The sequence below is a fragment of the Mandrillus leucophaeus genome, unplaced genomic scaffold (genome assembly GCF_000951045.1).
Source record: "Mandrillus leucophaeus isolate KB7577 unplaced genomic scaffold, Mleu.le_1.0 Scaffold515, whole genome shotgun sequence".
Classification (NCBI taxonomy): domain Eukaryota; kingdom Metazoa; phylum Chordata; class Mammalia; order Primates; family Cercopithecidae; genus Mandrillus; species Mandrillus leucophaeus.
Window position 1 is genome coordinate 1220036 of NW_012105531.1, and position 23206 is coordinate 1243241.

Sequence of the window (23206 nt, forward strand, 5' to 3'; positions counted from 1 at the left end):
TGTAATGAATCTAGGGAATGATTTTTATTGTTCTTGATGGGCACATTTCTTTAACCTATGTATTATCTGTCAAAAATTGAATGGTACCTCTGAAAATGAAAGCCAGGCACAAAGGGGATTGTTTTCAGCTTTCATGAAGGACTGGATAACTGTATGTGTCTCACCCTTCTGGGACTAAAGACATCATTGCTTTCCCATGACCCAGAGTGGAAAATCATTCCACCGTTCTTGGGGCAGTGAGGAACACTCACCATGTGAAGCAGTCGTGAAACATTTTACTTGTTTTATCTTACTTTTTCCTCTTGCTATTTCTCTTTATTTTGGCAAAAGGTAAGAAGTGATGATTGAAATTAAGCATTTCCACATCTAATTCCCAGATTCTAGGACACCAGTTTTCCCTTCCTATTAGGTTCTAGAAGCCTACGGCAGGCAATTCTAACAAAATTGTGTTTACTTCTCTTCACCTCTTTCTAAGCTTATACTCCTGGGTTTTCATTAATATTAAAAAAAGAAAAAGATATTTAAAACTGCACTTTAGCCACCTTGTAAAATGAAAGAGTGCATTGTACAGGCACCAAAGGTGCACATCAATGCTTTTATCAAAGTCAGGGTTCTGCTTTGGGACACTAATTGGAACTATGTGTTGAAAGTGCAAGACAGGACTTTCAGCTGTTCTTTAATTAAGTGTAATAAAGACTCAACCGTACTTTTCTTTATAAGGAGTGGCTGCTGTAGGTGTCCTCTTCACAGGACTGATAGGTGACCCCAAGTGGGGATGCTGCCACTTGTTTCAGGGCTTCAGGGACATTGGTAGTTGTTTTAATATTTAAGACATTCTCAATGATTCTATGGTACTATTCAGCCACATGCATAGATGGCCTGGTTGCAAATGCTCTCCTGATAAGGAGGTGAAGGGAAGTGATAGAAAACCTGATTATTTTCAAGTGTACTGGAAGACTGACTCATAAAATATATATTTTTTAATATTCTTATAAAGTTCAGTTATTGCAAAAATCATCAGGGAGGTGGGAAAAGTGCCTCCTTTTTCATTTTCCCATTAAAATCTGTGGAGAAATAGTGGCTAACATGTTAGAAGTGTTAGCCACTATTTCTCCAGAGTCTATTAGAAAGACAATGAGAAATACTGTCTCAAGTTTTCTGTTGAAACTTGAAAACAAAATATAATTTCATTTTTTTTAAAAGTGCTATTTCTGCCACTTTGTACTTGGGGAAAAAGGATATTCTATAGCTCTTAATTGTCCTGGAATCAAAATCCCAGGGAATAAAAGGTTAGTTCACAATGTCTCCTTTCAGAATTTAAGCCCCTCTTTCACAATGCTTTGTGTTCTTTAACATTCATTGAATGGTACCAGTGTATTGAACTCCACTCCCCTCAAACCTCCACATGGACTGGATCCAGATCTGGTACCTTTGTACAAAATGCTGAAGCCTTAAGAAAAATGTGAGCACTGCTTCCAACAGCCTAGTTGCATCTGAAGACTCTGGAAGGAGGTGCAAAGAGAAGCGAATTAATGATGACAGTGACAGCAATTACTTTCAAAGTATACAGGAGTAGCATTCTGCAGGAAATAAAGATGTCAAAGTGGGTTGGGAATGTTCAAAAAAGGAAGTCAATTCCACAGGAGGCTTAAAAACAAAACATTCTCTCCAAATCATTTCTAAAAGAAATGATAAAACCACTTCTGCTTATATCAAAGCCCAAGGGCCGAGTACTAGAAAGAGGCCCTCTTGGTTGTAGGCAGGTTAAGCGCTCCTCTGCCAGTAGTCTCTCAACTTCCAAAGACTGTTTGCAACATTTAATTTATGGATACTCCTTAGTATGAAGTGGAGTTTGACAGTTTCCCAGACAGACTGGGAATAGCATCGGCGGATGACACAGCCTGCAAAGAAATAGAGGAGCTCTGAGTGCGTGTGGTTGTGCCTTCATGCTACCTTCAAACCTCCCTTTCAAAAGCACAAATCTAATCAGCTTGTCCGTTTACTACCCTTAAGATCCTTTCACTCCTGGCTATTCAGGTTAAAATCTAAATTCTTATTGCCAAATTCAAGACTCTTAGTGGGTAGCCTACCCTATCTTCTCAGCCCTGGGGTTCACTCCTGCCACAAGATACTGATCAGGCCACACTCTCTTCTTCCTCTGCGTCTCCCAAGTGACTAAGAGTACCTAAGCCTCCTGGCAAACCTTGGGTCTTCCCTGAAGTTCAGCTCAAACTTCATCTATCTCCTTCTCATATTTTCCTTGCGCACCGCTGCTTCTTCCAGTGTAATAAGAGCAGGCCAATTCTCCTTTGTGCCTCTGAATGTCCTGGGCACAACTCTCTTACGGCACTTACCATGTTATCTTGATTATCTGTTTACACATCTGCCTCCTTTCTCTGTCTAGACTTCCAAAAACCCGAAGGCCAAAAGTGATGTCTTCATTTTAATATTCCCAGTGCCTGGCAGTGTGCCTGGCACAAAATGTTCAATAAATGGGTGAACACACATACATACACATTAGGACTTGTGTTCTTCTAACCATAGTTGATAACTTTGTGTATAACCTTAAGGTCTCATGTTCTTGCATTTAGTCCAGATGTTAAGTTCTTGAAATAAATAAGATTATTGATACAGAAGATAATAAAAGTGAAATAATAAATTAGTTTGCTATCACCCCAAACCCCTAACTTAATATTTGCTGACTGTAGGAAATTATGAAAGTTATCGATATCTTGTATGATAGGTTAGGACAATAACCTAACCTATCAAGAAAATTATACCAAGAGAGAAATGATATTCAGAAATGGCAATATTTGGTAAAAAATTCCTCAAGAAAACACTAGTGTTTGTTTATTATGTACTTCTTTCTTCTTTTCCTCAAATGCCATAAGTCTTGCAACATAAAATTCTTGTTAAATACACGTAGCCTTTGGGTAATAAATTGTTGCAAATGAATAGCTGTCTCCAAGTCAGATGTAACCACACTGTGGAATTCCAAATCCTAAGGAAAGACAACCAGTTGTGGTCAGTATAGACGAATTCCAGTTTTATCTTTTGGAGGAGAATATAAATAAATCAATACGTGAATACATGAACATACCTGAAACAATGAGATAGATTTTTTTTCTTTCCTAAATAGCACTTGGACAGACAACGTTCTCCTCTAAAATTCTTCACTTCTTATACTTTGATCACAAATTCACCTTAATTTTGATAATCATATTACTTCACTAGAAAGGTCAGTACCTTAATCAGGTACTTGCTTTGCCTGGAAGTCATGCCATCTTTAACATGACATTGCAAGTGTGATGAAGGAGTAAAAATATTAACATTTAGTGCTAGGGAAAATGTGTTACATAAAAACATGCTACATGACTATTTGATAAAAAGAGAGGAGCAAAAGAAAGCTAAGTTGTTTTGTATGAGAAGGTAACAGGAATTGCAGGAAAGCAGAGAGGAGAGGGGAAGGAGGGACAGAGGGAAGGAATAGATAACATGGCAGGAGTCTGGACTCTGTGGATATACGTTTTCAATGGGAATTTCTTGTACAGAGTTAGAAGACTTTAAAGAATAAAGTTGACCAGCCTGGCCGACATGGTGAAACCCCATCTCTACTAAAAATACAAAAATTAGCTGGGCATGGTGGCAGATGCCTGTAATTCCAGCTACTAGGGAGGGTGAGGCAGGAGAATCGCTTGAACCAGACAACGGAAGTTGCAGTGAGCTGCGATCATGGCATTGCACTCCAGCCTGGGCAACAGAGCAAGACTCTATCTCCAAGAAAAAAAAAAAAAAAGAATAGAGTTATGGTAAAAATCAAATATAAATTGCTGGCTTTCTTTGGGATAAACAACTTTCTCTGACCCAAACCTTTAATAAGTTCTGCTACACACAGAAATTTGTCATGGAAATGAAAGAAAAGGAGATAAGTTCCATGATGGCTCAGCATGGAGCTGACAAAGAACAAAACATGAATGAGGCTTGACAAAGGGTTGACAAAACATGAATGAGGCTCAGAGTCCTGTAGAAGCAGGAATTCACAGCAGAAGTGGCTATGAAAATATATCCTACAGAAACTCATAAAAATCTTTAGGACAGCATCAGACTTAGGAAGAAGGTCCAAGGATAGGGAGTTTGAAAGAAAGGATCACTTTCATGGGTAATCTGGTTATACGTAACTCTTGTAGATCCATTCTGTGTTGATTTTATAGTATGATAGTAACAAAAGAACTTCCACATACTCCTCACTTACTGTGTACCAGGCACTGTGCTGCTTTATGGTGCATCATCTTATTTCCCATTGCATGGATAAGAAAACTTAAGTTCAGAGAAAATAAGTAAGTCACACAGTCAACAGTTGTCAGAAGCATGGTAGAAACTTGGCTTGATCTGGTCCCCAAACCCACATTCCTAATTCCTATTACCAGGTTCCAGCCAGAAGATACCTGATTTCTGTTCCATGAATATGCTAGAAGCTACTACAAATGTTGTAAAATTGTTATTCCATATAAGTAACTGTATTAGTCAGTTATTGTCAAAACACTGCTATGTAACAAACTATCCTGAATCTCAGTGGCTTTTGGTAGCAAGCATTACTCATGCTCACAGGATAGCATGATTGACTGTGGTTCAGCTTATCTAGACTGAGCTCAGCTGGATGGCTCTTATAAAGGTTTCAGGGGAGTGGGCGTGGCTCCAGCATGTGAATCAGGTTCTGTTCTGCTCTGTAACTCATCAGAAGCCCAGGTGGGAGGGGCAGCAGCTACTTGGGGCATGTTCTTCCCATGGCAGAGATCCGACTCTTCCAAAGTGCAAGAAGCATGTAATGTCTCTTTAGTTCAAGGCTCAAAACTGGCATATGGTTACTTCATTCACATTTTACTGGCCAAAGCAAGTTAATGAATTTTGGCATTAAAGAGCAAATATTCATGAGAAGCATTTAATCTTTGATAGTAATATAATTACTCTTCTGTAAACTTAGTTGCTCAGAGGAATATACTGTATTATACCTCCTTCAGGAGACAGAAACAAGTTGTTCCTAATACTGTCAGTAGGTGTTTCTGAAAAATTTCACCTGGTTGAATTTCCCTAAATATTTGCAAAGTATAATGATGAAACCATCACCTTTAAGCATACATCTTCCATCATCACTACAATCAACTTGTCCCAGTGGATTATCTAGAACCCTATTAAGGGCTTCAAACACATCATGTATGAGAGAGTGACAGACAGAACTCCTTGTCATAACATAAAAATGCTATAACTCTAAAGTAGTCTCTTGATTATTTGATAAGATGAAGTAAAATATGTTGCTTTGTATTGTCTCAAGGATTAATATACATATTATTCTACCAATGGTGGCCATCTTTGTGAAGTTTCATATTTGACATTTTTTATTTATAAAATATATAGTACTATGCTATGTTGCCAAAGACCATAGACATTTCACTCTATTACTAAGATCTGTCAGTGATTAGAAGATACATCTAATGTAGATAAGACCATAGCTGCATGTAATGGCATTTTAATAAACTTAAATATTTATATCAGGAAAATTACACATATTTAGTTACAAAATTGATTTTATTTTCCTATCATATTCAGAAGTTTAATTGTCTCGGCCGGGCGTGGTGGCTCACGCCTGTAATCCCAGCACTTTGGGAGGCCAAGGCGGGCGGATCACAAGGTCAGGAGATCGAGACCATTTTGCCTAACATGGTGAAACCCCATCTCTGCTAAAAATACAAAAAATTAGCCGGGCACGTTGGCAGGTGCCTGTAGTCCCAGCTACTCGGGAGGCTGAGACAGGAGAATGGCATGAACCCGGGAGGTGGAGCTTGCAGTGAGCTGAGATCGCGCCACTGCACTCCAGCCTGGGTGATGAGCAAGACTCCATCTCAAAACAAAAAAAAAAAAAAAAAAAAAAAAGAAGTTTAATTGTCTCTACCAGTATTGAGTAAAGCTCTTCTGACATATTCCTTTAATCGTAGTGTTAACTTTGGCAAACTTGTTAATTGAAGCTAATGGAAATTAATTGAAATCTTCTCTGGAGAATGTATTGTTTCCTTATTAGTTAGGTACTTTCTTGTTTGTTTCAAAGAACCATTCGACTAATAAAACATCAGAAAAGGAGGCAGTGATTTCTAAGGATAAGTATATATCAGAACTGGTCCAGAAATATGTAAGAATGAAGGCCACTCCAGGCACTGGCTACTTCCCCTGTCAGTCCCCAGGGTGCTCTGCTTCTGTGTGCAAATTTGCTCATTTCTCTCTCTTCTGATCAGCTTTCTCTGGTAATTTATAGATTGGCTTCTTCAGCAAACCCAAGTTCGGCCAGGCCAAGAACCCAAGTTAGCCAGGACATTTCTTTCCCTGATCTAATCAACTCTGGCTAGGGGTAGGAAGTGGGGCAGGGTCATGCAACATAAAGCATGAATACTATATTGGGCTCTTCTGTACACTACTTCAAATTTCTCTGAGCCCTATATCAATAGCAGCCATTTCTTTGGCACTCAGTTCCAGCTAGTCTTGCCCCTACTACAAGTAGGTGTAACTAGCACCCCTGCTTCTCTTGTTTCCTGCCCTTTGCAAGTCCTGGTGTGGTGTATTCACACATGGGAAACCTGAAGCAGGGAGAACAATGTTTCCAGGTTACCCTTGACCACTAGGAAACAGCAAGTGGTGGACAAAGGCTTCTCCTTTTCATCTTTGCATGTACAGTTTCAAGAAAACTTTCAAAAGGTTCCTGAGAAGATCCTGGTGGGATGAAACGTATATTATCAATGGGGTGGCCGTCTTGATAAGGCATCCTTGCAGTGGTTTCTCCGCCTTTCCTGTTTTATGCTTACTGTCCCACCCTCCAGACCCCTCCTGGGATCACATCCCCAAACATATTGCTTTTATATATGCCCTTGTCTCCAGCCCAGCTTTTGGAGGAATGCAAGGAAAGACAGATTCCTAGAAGGGTCTTCTATGAGCAGGTTTTATATAAATTGTTTAATCCACCTATATTAATTTGATTGGCTGTGTTATTTCTAAGACTGCAATTAAGTTAGAGATTTTCTCTAAATCAAAAGTAAGTGGTTCAAAACTGGTCTATAGTTCATTTACTGGAACAGTGGCTACCAAAACTGCTTCTGCCCTTAAAAGAAAATCCAATATTAAGATGGGTGCAGGGCTCTAATGTCTCTACTTTCCTGCAGAACCAAGAGCCTTTAGGGGCATTGAGACCCTCATTTAGAAAGTTTAGCTGCTTATGAGATTGTGACATGAGAGTTTTAAATGAAAGTCCTTTGAAAGAGGGAAGACAAATTAACATATGAACAATAAAATTCATGTTGAATTTTATTCAAATAGAGGAGAGGAAAAGAAAAAAAGAGGAAATAGTTAAATGAGAGGATATGTGGATATATGAAAGGGAGAAAATGAGTTTAATGTAGGCTGGAGAGTGTTTCTGAGCAGATAAGGGAGTTGGGAGTCAGGAACAGTGATGGTGGATGGTCAGTTAATGAAGGAACCATACAATGCTTGCTCTAATGCATTTTTCAAGGTATCCATTTCCAGTAATCAAGATATGGAGAAAACCACTTTAGGTTAGTTCATACAACACTTACAAATGAAGTCTACCTTCCCAAAAAGCATTTATTAGAAGCTGTCAGATCAGTAGTGAAAATGTTAAGTTCAGACAATAGCTACAAATGGATGCATGAATAGTTCTTTTGTGTTACTATATCATTTTCCCTCACAAAATCATTGAAATGAATACAAAATGTAACTACCTATTTTTGGGGTTTCTTGTCTTACAGGTAAATTTGTGAGGCCTTTATGAATTAGATGTCAGCTATTTAGTTTCATTTTCATTAAAAATTGATTCTATAAATAATACTGAGTGTAAGAATGACAGAAACATGAAAAGGTAAGGGTTGCTCGTTCCTCTGGGCAAATCCACCAAGAGACCTCTTGTTTGGCTTTCCTTTCCAATTCCCAGACACCCAGGCAGGGTCCTATGACCTTCAATTTTCTGGCAGCTCATACCTTCCCAAGGAAGTGCCAGTTAGAACTGCAGAGCTCAATTCCTCTCATGTCTTCATGACGTAACTTCGCTCACTGTTCACACCAGTAAACCACCCTTGGCCAACATTGCTTCTGGGATACCTTGTAACTTGTCCACTTCATTCCACTGATTCATAATGACAAATTTAGGCATTAATGCCATATATCCACCCAAACCCAGCTCCAGTACCTTCTGTATTCTCATGTGATCCGAGGCAGACAGTCACATCCTCAGCTCACTCTCCAACCCTCCCTATTTCTCATAATCTCTTAATTGAATCTTTCATGGATTCTTATCCATACCTTTAAATTTTGTGTTTTTTTATACCATCTATACTACCACTCGTTCATATTATAGTCCATTATATAGTAGTTTCAGGCCCAAAACTCAATGCAACCCCCTCCCATATACTCCATTCTTTTCATTTCTAGAATAAAAACTCAACAGAAACAGGATACTTGTCTGTGCTATTCACTGCCATATCTAGTGTCCAGAACAGAGACTGGCAAAAATACTTAACAAGTATTTGTTGAAAGGATGAATTTATCCTTTAATTTTTCACATGGCCCGGTTCTGTATTTTGTGCATAACTGATCCTTAAAAAACATTTGTTGAATCAAACTTGTCCAATAAAGAGCTGCTTGGCTCAAAAACACAGGGTCCTGTATTTTACAAATCTGAGTTATAGACCATTCAGAAAAACTTTTCTAAAGTAGTTTCTTGACCTTTTAAAACCACATAATAAAGACATCTCTTGACAGGGGATTTTTTTTTTCTTTCATTAACTTCCGTAATGAGGCTGGGGCCATACCATCTGATGCCAGGGCCAAAAATTATACATTTTAAGCTGAAAAATCCTTCAGAAATGTAATTTCCTTATCTTAGAGGTGAAGATGATAAGGTCAAAAAAGCCATGCTGCATTGTAACTCAATTTCTGTGCCTTCCATTTCAGCATTCTGCAACAATCTGTTTAGAGTATAGACAATGAAAAAAATGTGAGGAGAAAATGTGGTATGGAATGATAGGATCTGGACATATTTATACCAAATCTATAGGTCTCTGTCTATATAAGGCAAGAAATATAAAACCACGTCTTCAATTTCTCCATATGAGATATAAAGGAGGAACCCAAGATTATAGGCTTACTATGTTCTGTTCTAACCAACTGAATCGATCTGACACACAGCAATGATTGAAAAGATCCGCTGCCTTAGAAAAATATAAACAAACATTTTCTAAATATTATGACCTTTATAGACTTGTTATTATTACTTAGGAAATACCTTCCCTACATCTCTCTTATCACCAGGGAGTTAATAGCCAAAAGATGAGAAAATTTCTTCTCTTTCATTACATGTATATAGATAGATAGATAGACACACATATACAGTTGTATACTAATTTTGGTTAGTCATTTGTGGTCTATTCAGGTAAGATAATATTATTTTGAGATTTGGGTATTTCACATACAGAATCACTTTGGAAAGATACAGGGTAAATCCAGGATAGTGCTAAGTTCAGTAGTATAGTGACATTCCAATGTGACTGAGTAGAATTTTATAGTTTATAATTATATATTTAAATTTCATATATTTAAAAGTTTTTTTCCTTTTACATGTAAGCCATCAAAGAAATTAAAGTACAGGAAAATTTCTATTTAAAATATTTTGCTATCCCATTGACTTAGTCAAATCCTTTTCCTAATTAATAGTGTATGTGTGTAATTTTTTTCTTATTCTCCCTCTACTGTCAAACCTGGCAGGGCGTGGTGGCTCATGCCCATAATCCCAGCACTTTAGGAGGCTGAGGTGGGTGGATCACTTGAGGTTAGGAGTTTGCGACCAGCGTGGCCAACATGGTGAAACCCCATCTCTACTAAAAATACAAAAAATTAGCCAGGTGTGGTGGCACGTGCCTGTAAAAAACTACCTGGGTGTCTGAGGCACAAGAATCTCTTGAACCCGGGAGGCAGAGGTGTTGCAGTGAGCTGTGATCACACCACTGCACTCTAGCCTGGGTGATGGAGTGAGACTCTGTCTGAAAAACAAAACAAAACAAAACACCTATGTGCATGCATATATATACCTATTATTTACCATTAACCACAAAGAGTACTTGAGCTTTCTGAATAATTATTTCTTTGTATCAAGTCATCTGGCTAAATTTCAATCTTTCATCCTTTCAAAATGGTTTAGTAAGTAAAGAAACTTTTGAGTGCTTGCTATGTGATAAACATGCATGCATTCATTCAACAAACACTAATTAAGCTTCTATGAACCTTGTTCTTAATACTGGGGATAGAGAGGTAAAGCAGATGGCCATGTTTCTGCTGTGATGAGGCTTATGTTCCATCGGGAGAGGAGACATGAAAAAGTAATTCCAGAGAGTGATATGCATAATGAAAAAAACCATTTTAATGGGACAGAGAGTGACTGGGAAGGTGGACAACCCTAAATATTTCGGGGAAATCCGAGATGACATTTGGTTCTAAATCTGAAAGACAAAGAAACCAACCTTGTGAAGATGAGCATTCTAGGCAGACAGATTAGCAATACAATGGTTCTGAGCTCTGGCCTACTCAAGGGGCAAGGGGAGTAAAGAGAGAGGGGTGAGAAATCAGGTTGGGGAGGTAAGCAGGGGTGCCATCATATCAAACTTTGTAGGCCATGGTACAGGTCCAGACTTTTTTCAAAGGGCAATGGTTTATTATTGGTAGGTTTTAGTCCAGGTAGGAAAATAATCTTATCTAAGATTTAAAAATTCAGTTTGGTTTCATTGTAGGAGAATAGAAAATTAAGCAGGGAGACCAGTGCGGAAGCAGTGTAGCTGCAGTAGAGAGACAGAGAGGGAGAGTCAATTTGTATTTTGGAAGTAAAAATAACAGGATGTGCAAGGAGAAGAAAGCAGAGACACCAAGGAGGATTCCTGGGTTTTTAGCTTCAAGGAACTGCGTATGTGGTAGTGAAATTTCCCAAATATAAGACAGCAGAAGAAATGATGGTCAGGATAATCAAATTTCTGCTTTGGATGTGCTAAAACATCTAAAGAAAGGTAAAAGTAGATAACTGTACTCGTCTGTATTTAAAAAAAGATGCCAAGATGTATCAAGATTTAATACAAACGATTTTTAAGAAATCTTAAGAAACTCCTTTTGTGACAAGTTAAAGATAAATTATACATACACACATGTATATCCATATATATGCATGCATATATAAAATTTGACTACAAAGAAAACTATGCTAATTTTGGAGATATCGGCAGACAGATGGCATTCAAAACCACAAACGACCTAGAATAACCTAGGGTGACAATGTAGGTAATGAAGAGAAGAGGGCTGAAAATTAAACCCAGGGCATTCAAACATTTAACTGTTGGGCAAAGGAGAAGGAATCAGCCAAAAGGTCTAAAAAATTAGTGACTGGAAAGAAAGAGGAATACAAAGAGCATATGCTATAGCAAAAGTCAAGTGAAGAAAATGTTTACTGGGGAGAAGCAATCAACTATATAAAATGTGCTGACAGGCTTAATAACATGAGGACTAAGAATGGGCCAATCACTGGATTTAGCAACATGGTGGTCATGGCTAACTCTGATATTGTTAACTTTGGGTAACATGGAAGGAATGGATATTAAACAGGTAAGAAGTGAAGATAGAATGAAAGGTTAAGAAGCAGAAACAGTGATTACAAAGACAATAGTGCCGGATGTTATTGCAAAGAGCTATGACAAGGTCCTTGTCTTCAAGAAGGGCCCGTGTATGTGTAAGATAAATCTTTTATCAATAATCCCTGAAAAATATGCTTTTTTTTTTTTTTTTTGCCACAAAGGGGGTTACATTTACATTAATGAGCAGTTTCTAAAAACCCGTTACTTACTATAATAAAAGTTAACTTAAATAACACATTTTATTAAGAACACAAAACCTTGAATGTATCAAAAATTTTATTGTCAGATTTTCAGAATGTTTATGTACAAACTAAAATTATATTTTATACATCATTACACAAATTAAAATGCTCAAACATCAGTGTTCAGAATATGTTTTAATATGTCTATTCAAAAAAGGCTGAAGACATTTTAAAAGGATGTTTTCTTTGTCCTATTTTCAAAATCTTCCTAGACAGGATGTTAGATAGCTATCACATATAATATGTGTGAGTGAATATGATAAATGTGGCCTTTGCAACAAAAAGTCTGAAATTTTAGGTAATTACAGGCATGCTGAATGAATAGTTTAGAATAATGTGCCAGTGTCATCATCAAATACTATCTTCGTATACATGTGTAATTCATTTCGCACAATGGTTTCAATTCAGTGTGTATGTAATTAAATTGTAAGGTACAGTAATAGCTGCTAACTTGAAATTCTGCCTTTTCATTTTAAAGAAATGAATAGAAAACATAGTCTAGTGAACATCAAAGTGTTTTTTGAGACTGTTAAATCTCATCAAAGAGGTCTTCTGGGCTGCTGTTTCTCAGAGTTTCTAAAGACATGTTTTCAGCTGAGATGTGCTCCTTTTTCGATGTCTCAGGTAGTGAAGAATCAGGCCTAGAGTTGAAAAGAAAATCAAAATAGTTTTATTTTTAAAAACTTCTGTTACAGAGTAAAAGAAAATGAAGAGACACATAAGTGAAATGACAGTCAAATCCTGTTTCAAAATTGGTTTCGAGATTTACTTCTCTATGCTGTTAACTGTAAGGAAAGAGATGAAGAGACTAATTTCTCTAACTGCTTTAGAATTAATCTGTCTCTATTCTGACCCCAGGAAAATTCAAAAACCTATAACAATACTCATAATTGAGGTCAAGAAATAAAATATACTATCCTCTATGCTATAATCACTTTTATGCCAGGATATAGAAGGTTTCTCAAGTTACTCCTTTAATGATTTCATCACAATTTACATTTTACTCTGGCTTTCTTAAATTCTACCGATTAACGTGCATTTTAATCTCTTAGCAGCAGAAAGTTATGGTCCCATGAACTACCTTTAGTGGGTCGGATGACTATGTGTATATATGAAAAATAATGATTTTTCACATTTATAGCAGTTGTTGATGAAATGTTGGCCCATATTCATTTATCGAATCTGCATATCTTCATTTAGTGAACTAAATTTTACTCAGGTTCAGTATTGTAGTCACTATTTCAATGGATTGAGTGCTATACTTATGTAGATATTTTCTTTGAACCCTAAGATAACAGGCTGACTGCCATGATCACTATTAATTGGTCTTAGAAAGACTGTGCTGGAGAATAACAGAGCTCAATCAGAAGTAAAGCTTTGGAGTGTCTGTTAATATCCTTGTAGAAACCTTGTCAGTGGTTCTCTGTGGAACCTAAATAAAGTATGCTTAATATTATCAATTAGAGGTGGCTTCCGGGGTGATTATGATTAGGTTGAGCTAACCCAGTAACACTTGGTAATACCCCTCTATTTCCAACTTCGAAGGCCGTGGTGGAGTTACAGCACCTTGGTACAGCTGAGAAAGCATGGAACTTGAAGTCAGGAAAAACAAGTTTGAACCCAGGTCTATTTCATATTAGCTATGTAACTTTAGGCAAGTCATTTAAACTAACTGGACTTCTATTCTCTCCACTGTAAAACTGAGATATTAGTACTTTTCTAGAGGTGGTCTAAAGATGAAATGAGTTGATGTAAATGAAAATGCTTATAAATTCCCACAAAATATTTGGAAACTATTATTATTATCTGCTAATACTGCATAAACTACATACGAGTTTCCATTAACAGCAGAGAAGAATAACCATTGAAAACCCCCACATATCAAGTATGTTTAGATGATGAGTATTTTCAAAAGCTTGCACCCTTACCTGGTTGCACAGATTATTAGAAACGAGTTCTCCTTGGCATCATGATTAGAGACAATTAACTATGGTTGGCTGCCACTAGACCTGGGACATGTTCTGTCTTATTCTGAGCAAGCCAATTTCAAACAATATTATCATCACAGGAGTGCCAAGGTGCTAGGCATTAATGTATTCAAGATGACAAGTGCTACCCTCTGGGATTTGCAATGTTAAAATTAACAATAAATACAGGCATAATTATTGTAACATGTAATTAAATATCTAAAAATATATTCCAAAGGAGGAGAAAATGATACAGTATGGGATAAAAGTATAATTATTACAGGTATACGTTTTCTTTGTCAACTCAAAACACATTAAACACTTTTCTCTGGCCAAATGTCTTAGAGTTGCTTGTACTCCTCCTAGGCAAAAGAGATAACTGAACTATCTCAATTAAAAGTAAGAAATGGAAAAATAAGCAAGGCAGATACAATAAATGGTGCACGACAAAGTGGCTAGCCATTTGCAGAAGATTGAAAGTGTGCCCCTATGTATTAGTCCATTCTTGTATTCCTATAAAGAACTACCTGAGACTGGGTAATTTATAAAGAAAAGAGGTTTAATTGGCTCACAGTTCCACAGGCTGTACAGGAAACATGGTTGAGAAGCCTCATGGTAGAAGGTGAAAGGGAAGCAGGCCCGTCTTACACGGCTGGAGAAGGAGGAAGCCGGGGGGAAGATGCCACAAACTTTTAAACAACCAGATCTCATGAGCACTCACTCACTATCATGAGAATGGCAAGGGGGGAATCTGTCTCCAGGATCCAATCACCTCCCACCAGGCCCCTTCTTCAAGATTGAGAATTACAATTAGACACAAGATTTGGGTGGGGACACAAGTCCAAACCATATCGCCCTACCTTTCAACATATAGAAACATTCACTCGAGATGGATTAAAAATTTAAATGTAAGATTTCAAACTATAAAAAACTTAGAAGAAAACCTAGGAAATATCCTTCTCAACATTGGCATTGGCAAAGAATTTTTGGCTAAGTCCCCAAAAACAATTGCAACAAAAACAAAAATTGACAAGCAGGACCTAATTAAACTGAAGAGTTTCTACACAGCAAAAGAAACTATCAACAAAGTAAATAGCCTACAGAATAGGAGAAAATATTCTCAAAATATGCATCTGTCAAAGGTCAAATATCCAGAATCTATATGGAACTTAAATCAACAAGCAAAAAGCAAATCGACCCATTAATAAATGGGCAAAGGACACGAACAGATGCTTCTGAAAAGAAGACACACAAGCAGCCAACAAACATATGAAAAAAAATGCCACATATCACTACTCATCAGAGAAATGCAAATCAAAGCCACAATGAGATACCATCTAACACCAATCAGAATGCCTGTTATTAAAAAGTCAAATAATAATATATGCGGAAGAGGCTGTAGAGAAAAGGGGACACTTATACACTGTTGGTGGGAATGTAAATTACTTCAGCCACAGTGGAAAGTACTTTGGAGATTTGTCAAAGAACTTAAAACATAACTACCATCCAATCCAGCAATCCTGTTACTGGGCATATTCCTCCCAAAAAACCCAAAGTTTTCTACCAAAAAGACACATGCACTGGCATGTTCATTGCAGCACTACTCACAACAGCAAATACATGGAATCAACTTAGGTGGCCATCATTGGTGGACTGGGTAAAGAAAATATAGTACATATACACTATGGAATACTACACAGCCACCAAAAAGAATGAAGCAATGTCCTTTGTAGCAACATGGATGCAGCTGGAGACCATAATCCAGAGCAAATTAATGCAGGAACAGAAAACCAAATACCTGTGTTTTCACTTACAAGTGAGAGCTAAACATTTGGATATACATGGGCATAAAGACAGAAACAATAGACACTGGGGATTAGGGAGGGGTTATGGGCTCAAAAACTACCTATTGGGGATTATGCTCAATACCTGGGTGATGAGATCCCTATCCTAAACCTCAGCATCATGCAACATACCCCTATAATAAACCTGCACATGTACCCCCTGTATCTAAAATAAAAGCTGAAATCATATTTAAGAAGTCAGACATGGAAAGATCTCCGTAATTGTGCCCATTGTTTAGATACTGTGCACCAGAACACAGAGATCTATCAATTTTGTTTTTAAAAAAATCAGCATATGACCAAAGGACCATTCTGAAGTGACCAGACTGAAGGATAAATAGATTCCTGGTGCTTCACTTACAATTTACAATTCCTTCTGAGGTCATGAGGAGCTAAGAAATAGATTTTGACTCCTGTTCATAGTGCCTAGTCATAACAGGTACTCAGTAAAAGTTGTCCTGAATGGAGATCATTGAGTTTTTATATCCATGGCGAGTCAATAGAGTAAATTTAGAACTCTCTCCACAACTCTTAAAACAGTTTTATTATTTTTACAGGTAATAAATGTTTATTGTTAGACATTTTGTAAATTCTGAAAAGCATAAAAAAGAACACAAAAATGTTGATATGGCTTGGTTGTGTCCCCACCTGAATCTCTTTTTGAACTCAATGTTGGAGGAAGGGCCTGTTGGGAGGTGATTGGATCATGGGGGTGGACTTCTCCCTTGCTATTCTTGTGATAGTATGTGTGTAACCAGAGAAGTGGGGCATTGCTATAAAGGTATGTGAAAATATAGAAGCAACTTTGGAACTGGGTAATAAGCAGAGGTTGGAACAGTTTGGAGGGGTCAGAAAAAGAAAGGAAGATGAGGGAAAGTTTGGAACATCCTAGAGACTTGTTAAATTGTTGTGACCAAAATGCTGATGGTGATATGGACAATGAAGTCCAGGCTGAGGTGGTCTCAGATGGAGATAAGGAAGTTATTGAGAACTGGAGTAAAGGTCACTCTTGCTATGCTTTAGCAAAGACCATTTCATTGTGCCCCTGGTCTAGGGATTTGTTGTACTTTGAACTTGAGAAGATGATTTAGGGTTGCTGGTGGAAGAAATTTCTAAGCAGCAAAGCATTCAAGGTGTGGCCTGGCTGCTTCTAAAAGCCTACTCTCATCTGCATGAACAAATAAATGACCTGGAACTTATATTTAAAAGGAAAGCAGAATAAAAGTGAAAATTTTGCAGCCTTGTCATATGGTAGAAAAGAAAAACCCATTTTCTGGGGAGGAATTCAAGGCTGCAGAAATTTGCACAAGTAAACAGGAGCCAACTGTTAATAACCAAGACAGTGCCTCCAAGGCATTTCAGAGATCTCCATGGCAGCCCCTCCCATCACAGGCCAGGAGGCCTAGGAGGGTAGACTTGTTTTGTGGGCCAGCCCAAGGGCCCTGCTACTCTGTGCAGCCTTGGGACATGGCACCCCGCATTGTGGCTGCTCCTGCTCCAGCTGTTGCTAAAAGGGGCCAAAATGCAGCTCAGGCCATTGCTTTAGAGGGTACAAGTCTCAAGCCTTGGTGTCTTCCATGTGGTGGTAAGCCTGCAGATGTGTAAAGTGCACGAGCTGAGGCTTGGGAGCCTCCACCTAGGTTTCAGAGGATGTATGGAAATGCCTGGATGTCCAGGCAGAAGTCTGCTGCAGGGGTACAGTCCTCATGGAGAAGCTCTACTAGGGCAGTGTGGATGGAAAATGTGTAGTTGGAGTCCCCAAAGAGACACTGCCTAATGGAACTGTAAGAAGACAGCTACTGTCCTCCAGACCACAGAATGGTAGATCCATCATCAGCTTGTGCCATGCATCTGGAAAAGCTGCAGGCACTCAACACCAGCCTATGAAAGCAGGCATAGGGGCTCTACCCTGGAGAGCCACAGGGGCAGAGTTTCCCAAGGACCTGGGAGTCTACCCCTTGCATCACTGTGCCCTGGATGTGAGACATGGAGTCAAAGGAGATTATCTGGGAGCTTTTAGATTTAATGACTACCATGCTGGTTTTTGAACTTGCATGGGGCCTGTAGCCCCTTTGTTTTGGCCAATTTCTCCCACTTAGAATAGAAGCACTTACCCAATGCTTGTACCCCATTGTATCTTGGAGGAAACTAGCTTGGTTTTGATTTTACAGGCTCGTAGGTTGAAGAGACTTGCCTTATCTCACATGAGACCTTGGACTTGAACATTTGAGCTAACACTGCAATGAGTTAAGATTTTGGCGGACTGTTGGCAAGGCATGATCGTGTTTTGAAATGTGAGAAGGGGATGTGGGAGGGGCCGGGGATGGCATGATGTGGTCTGGCTTTGTGTCTGCACCCAAATCTCATGGTGAATTGTAATCCCCAATGTTGGAGGAGGGGCCTGGTGGGAAGCGACTGGATCATGGGGGCAGATATCCCCCTTGCTGTTCTCGTGATAGTGTGTGAGTTCTCATGAGATCTCATTGTTTAAAAGTGTGCAGCACTTCCCCTTTTGCTTTCTCTCTCCTGCCAGTCATGTGAAGATATGCCTGCTTCCCTTTTGCCTTCCATCATGATTATATGTTTCCTGAGGCCTCCCCAGCAGCAGAAGCCTGTGAAGCCTACAGAACTGTGAGTTGATTAAACCTCTTTTCTTTATAAATTACCCAGTGTCAGACATGTCTTTATAGCAGGGTGAGAAAAGACGAATACAAATGGCTACTATCTTATTTTGCATTACTTGTATTTTCACAGCCTTTTTTTTTTTTACAAAAATGTGATCATTCTATACATTTATAGTTTTGCAGCTTGATATTTTTACTCTATAATACATTAGAGATGTATTTTCATGCTGAAAACTTTAGATCCATATTCATCATTAATTTTAATTTTGATATACTAACCATTAGTTCACTGATAGAGGTTTGGGTTGGTTCAATATTTAAATGCCCTCATAAACAAGACAACAATTAGTATCCTTATACATATACCTTAGCATTTTTATATTTTTTTTCATGAACATGCTTGTTCTAAGGAATCATGCTTAGAGGTATAATTTGAAAAAAACAACTCAGAGAACCTGTATCTAAAGTTTTAATATAAGGTGAGAGAAACAAATAAATAGAAACTTGGGTGTTCCTAATGAAATTATAGCCATTAGTTATGGCTCTGTTTAAATTCTAAACCTTCCATAAAGACTTACTTTATTTTCATATTCCTATTTCATTTCATATTCATAATTTTATTTCCTCTAGTCATTTACAGTACCTAATATCTGTATCTTATATTTCAATATATAGTTTTATTTATTTAATCAATACTGTACTTGTTGATTATACACTATGAACAACTCACTGTGTTAGGAAAATAGAACAAATGTGTTACTCCTGCTCTCAGAAAGCTTTCAGTTAAACATTTACTTTATCTAATTTTTTCAAATGTGTCTTTTTATCTTAACAATGTTATAAATAGCTGGAAAGTAACAACTAAATAACATAATTTGTTCATAAAGAGTGACTTATCGCTTTAGGCATCTCTATAAGTATATTAATATTTAACATAGAGGTATATGTTCGGATAGTTTTCTGTGGACAAAGTGGTTCAATAGGGGATATTCTGAAACTAGATATTCTGAATCTCAATAGAAATTTTGGTCAGGTCACTGCTGGACCCCAGTTTCTTCATTTGTGGAAGGCTGAGGTTATTATAAATGATCTTAGAGCTCTTTCAGTTCCTGAATCTGAATTTGTTATGCTTGAATAGTTCAGCATAGACTACTTTGCAAAATACATGCTCTCAAGAAATATTTGTGGAATAAATGATTAATGTGAATTAAAGAGGAAAGATTAATGACAGAATAAGAAACTAAAGTTACAGGCTAAAGCCTAAGTCTTCTTTCAAATAAAGAGAATATAATGAAACTTCTCCAGATGACACTCTCACAAAAAGGTGGTGTATATTCTCAATAATATAGTTGCAGAGATTTCTATGTTCTATTAGTTGAATTTCATACTGTGTTAAAGCACACACACGCAGACACACACATACACAAACTACAACTTGAATCAAAATTGCACTACATCATCTAACTAACAATGAACACTGTACATCAAAAGCTAGATTTATTAAAAACAAAGTCTCATCCAGGGAAAGTTTCTCTAAAAATATTAGAATAAATGATTGACTTCTCTTTTAACTTTATAGGAGTTAAATTAATAACATCTTTAAAATGATATTTGTCTCATTTTGTAAAGACATTTTCTCAGCCAAGTTTAAAATGGTATCACTATGGCTGGAACAGCAATCCCTTCCTACTCAAACGAGAAGCATTAGTATTGTTTAGAGTGACTTATATATTCTGAGAGTAGTATTTCTGAAATATGTCATAGTGTCAACCTGAGCAAACAGAGAGATCCAGGAAAATGAATAGTGATTGATGGCACCATAACACTTGAAGAATCATGCTTGTTCGACTTTGACACAAACAATGATCTAAATTTAAAAAATAAATTGTTATTTTAGGTAAAATAACTAATTTTTGAGGCCTAACTATATCTCTACCTATACAACACACATAGAATTCAAATTTTTTTGTGTCAAAAGTCAAACAAGTATGATTCCAGGTGAATTAAACACTTAAGTGAGAAAGGCAAAGCTTTAAAGCTTTTAGAAGAAAATACAGGGGAATGTCTTTATTACTTTGAAATAAGAAAGTTTGTTCAAGGCAGAAATCGAAAACCATTAAGATAAAGATTGATACACTGAATTGCATTTGAAGTAAGTACTTCTGTTTATCAATAGATACCTTAAAGAGAATGAAATGACACGACACAAACTGTGAGGAGATACTGCAACATATGCTAGTAACAAAGAATATCCAAAGAACTCCTATTAACGATTTTTTAAAAACCAAAACATATGCCAAAGACTATAGGAACTTCCAAAAAGGGGAATAATGGAGGTAAATAAGCATATGATAATAAGCTCAACTTCATTAATGACCAAGAAAATGCAAATTAAAGCCAATGTGAAATAGTTTATACCAGATAAGCAAAAATTAAAATGTACAATAATATCAAAGATTTTGAAGGATGTAGAATAACTAGATAAATTATTGCTGGTAGGAGAACAAATGTTTGAAACCATTTTATAAAACAACTTGGCAATAACTGTCAAGGTATATGAAGGTATATTCCTATAACTTAGGAATTCCACTCATAGGTACGTTCCCTTGAGAAACATTGGGTGTATCAGGAGATATGTACCCAATCATAGATGCATTGTTTACAACAGTGAAAAACAAGAACTACCCAAATGTCTCTCCACAGGAAAATAGGGGAATTAATTATTAAATTTTCATATAATGGACGAGATTATACAGTTATACACATATATGAATCTTAAGCATAATGTTGAGCAAAAGAGCAAGGCTCACACTTGTATCCTAACACTTTGGGAGGCTGAGGCGGGAGGATCATTTGAGCCTAGTAGTATGAGAAGTATGAGACCATACTACTGGGCAAGACAGTGAGACTCCGTCTGTAGAAAAAAAAAAGGTAAAAAATAAATTAGCTGTGTGTGGTGGTACACATCTGTAGTGTTAGCTACTCAAGAGGCTGAAGCAGGAGGATCCCTTGAGCCCAGGAGTTTGAGGATGCAGTGAACTATGATCATGCCATTGCATGCCAGCCTGGGTGATAGAGTGGGACTCCATCTCTTAAAAAAAATACACACATTTAAATAAATGATTATATTTATTTAAATTTCAAAACCATGCAAAACTATGCAATATTACTCTTTGAACAATGGAGTGTGTGTGTGTGTATGTGTGTGTGTGTGATTTGTGTCAGTGTATCTTTGTATGCACACACGTAATACTTTGGGATCTGATCTGCTATTTCATGAGAGAATGGTTCTGGATCTTATTATTTCTCTTCTGTGACAATATTCTCAGAATTCTAGATTTTGTAGCTTTGGCTATTGTGAAGATGGTGACACAGAAGAGGAGAAGGTTTAGGATTAGGCATAAAGACGTCAGTTTCAGACATAACAGGTGAGTTTGAAGTGCCCAAAGGATATTCAAATGCAGATATATGTTGAATAGGGTAACAAATACACAGGTATAGGACTCAGGAGAGATGTCTGGACTAGATGCACCAAGACAGCAGTCATTGCTATAAGGCAACTGGGTGAGTTGAAATGATCACCCAGAGAAGAGACCATCAGAGAGAAAAAGTTTAGTAAGAAAGAGTGGAGAATATTAAAATTGTAGGGACAGACAGCTAGAGAAAGAAATGAGTCAAAAAAGGAATGGCTCTAAAAATGAGTAAAACCAGGGAGGAGCGTTGTCACAGACGCCAAGGGCCAAGTCGACTTTGCGTGCCCACGGCTTGTGCTGTTTCCACTTGCCACCCAAACACTGGCTCTCTATACAACTCTGACTGACAAACCTGAAAATACACTTCAGGCTAATGAGTCTCACCCACTCTAAATTATCTGGAGTTGAGAAGAATCGCCTGGAAGAATAATGCTATGTTCATGATTTATTACAGACAAGAAGAACAGGCAATGTTTTCTTTTGGGGAGAATGAAGTCTCAAATTCTCAGACTGCAGCAGTCACGGCAAAAATCCAGCAAATGGTCAATTCCTGCCTATCCACCATGGCAGGACATTCTGAGGCAGCTGTTTTACTCATGTTAAAATAACAAAAGTATATACATCTTTGTTTTATCACAAACTTCCCTGGCATCCATCCTCCTCATCACCAATGAGGACTAGGGAAAAGCTCAGATATGGGGAGGGGGATGAAGATGAGAGGTAAGGTAAGGGCAGTATACAAATTGAGAATCCATCCTAAGCACTGGCTGGGGCACACATCATTTGGTTAAAAAAAAAAAAAAGCCAAATATTTTACGGTTTGTTTTTAGAACACATCAAATGAAACTTTAATCAAAATGACCTTAAAAACCAGCCAAATCAAAATATCAGGTACTTGCTGCTATTAAATAACTAAGCAGCTATCAGACTGACCTTAACAGAATTCCCATTATGAAATAAAGTCAATTATGGAAACACCTCTTAAATGGAAAAGTTTTAAATAATGTGCTTAAAGATTTGACATCACCAAAGTTACCACTGTATTTTCAAATTTTAAATGTTAGTATTAAAAAAAATTGATCTTAGAATAAGTGGGAAAAGTAGCCTACAAATTTCTAGCTGACCTTATAAAAACCAAAACCATCTCCTAAATAAATTAACAGACTGAAGTCATCCAGATTCAGTAAAACCAGTGCTGAACATTGCCTGGAATTCACTAAGCCTACACGTCATTTCGTTGGCCTAGAAAATAAAAGAGAAGCTGAAACTTTCTGGCAGACAAAATGGCAAATAAAAGAAATTGCATTTGTTATTTTCAGTTACATTCCTAAAG

At 37.4% G+C, this 23206-nt stretch overlaps 1 protein-coding gene across 3 annotated transcripts in view; it reads right to left on the reverse strand.

The window, feature by feature from the left end:
* Positions 1-11984: 11984 nt before the first annotated feature.
* XRCC4 (X-ray repair complementing defective repair in Chinese hamster cells 4) overlaps positions 11985-23206 on the reverse strand; it is a 301541-nt gene continuing 290319 nt past the window's right edge. For 2 of the 3 annotated variants that reach the window (XM_011996465.1, XM_011996467.1), the window contains exon 8: positions 11985-12606. In XM_011996465.1, the coding sequence (XP_011851855.1) occupies positions 12495-12606 (112 nt within the window). In that variant the 3' untranslated portion in view covers positions 11985-12494. Of the gene's footprint in view, positions 12607-16965; positions 16972-23206 lie in introns of all 3 variants that reach the window. The other variant, XM_011996464.1, reaches the window with a different exon arrangement.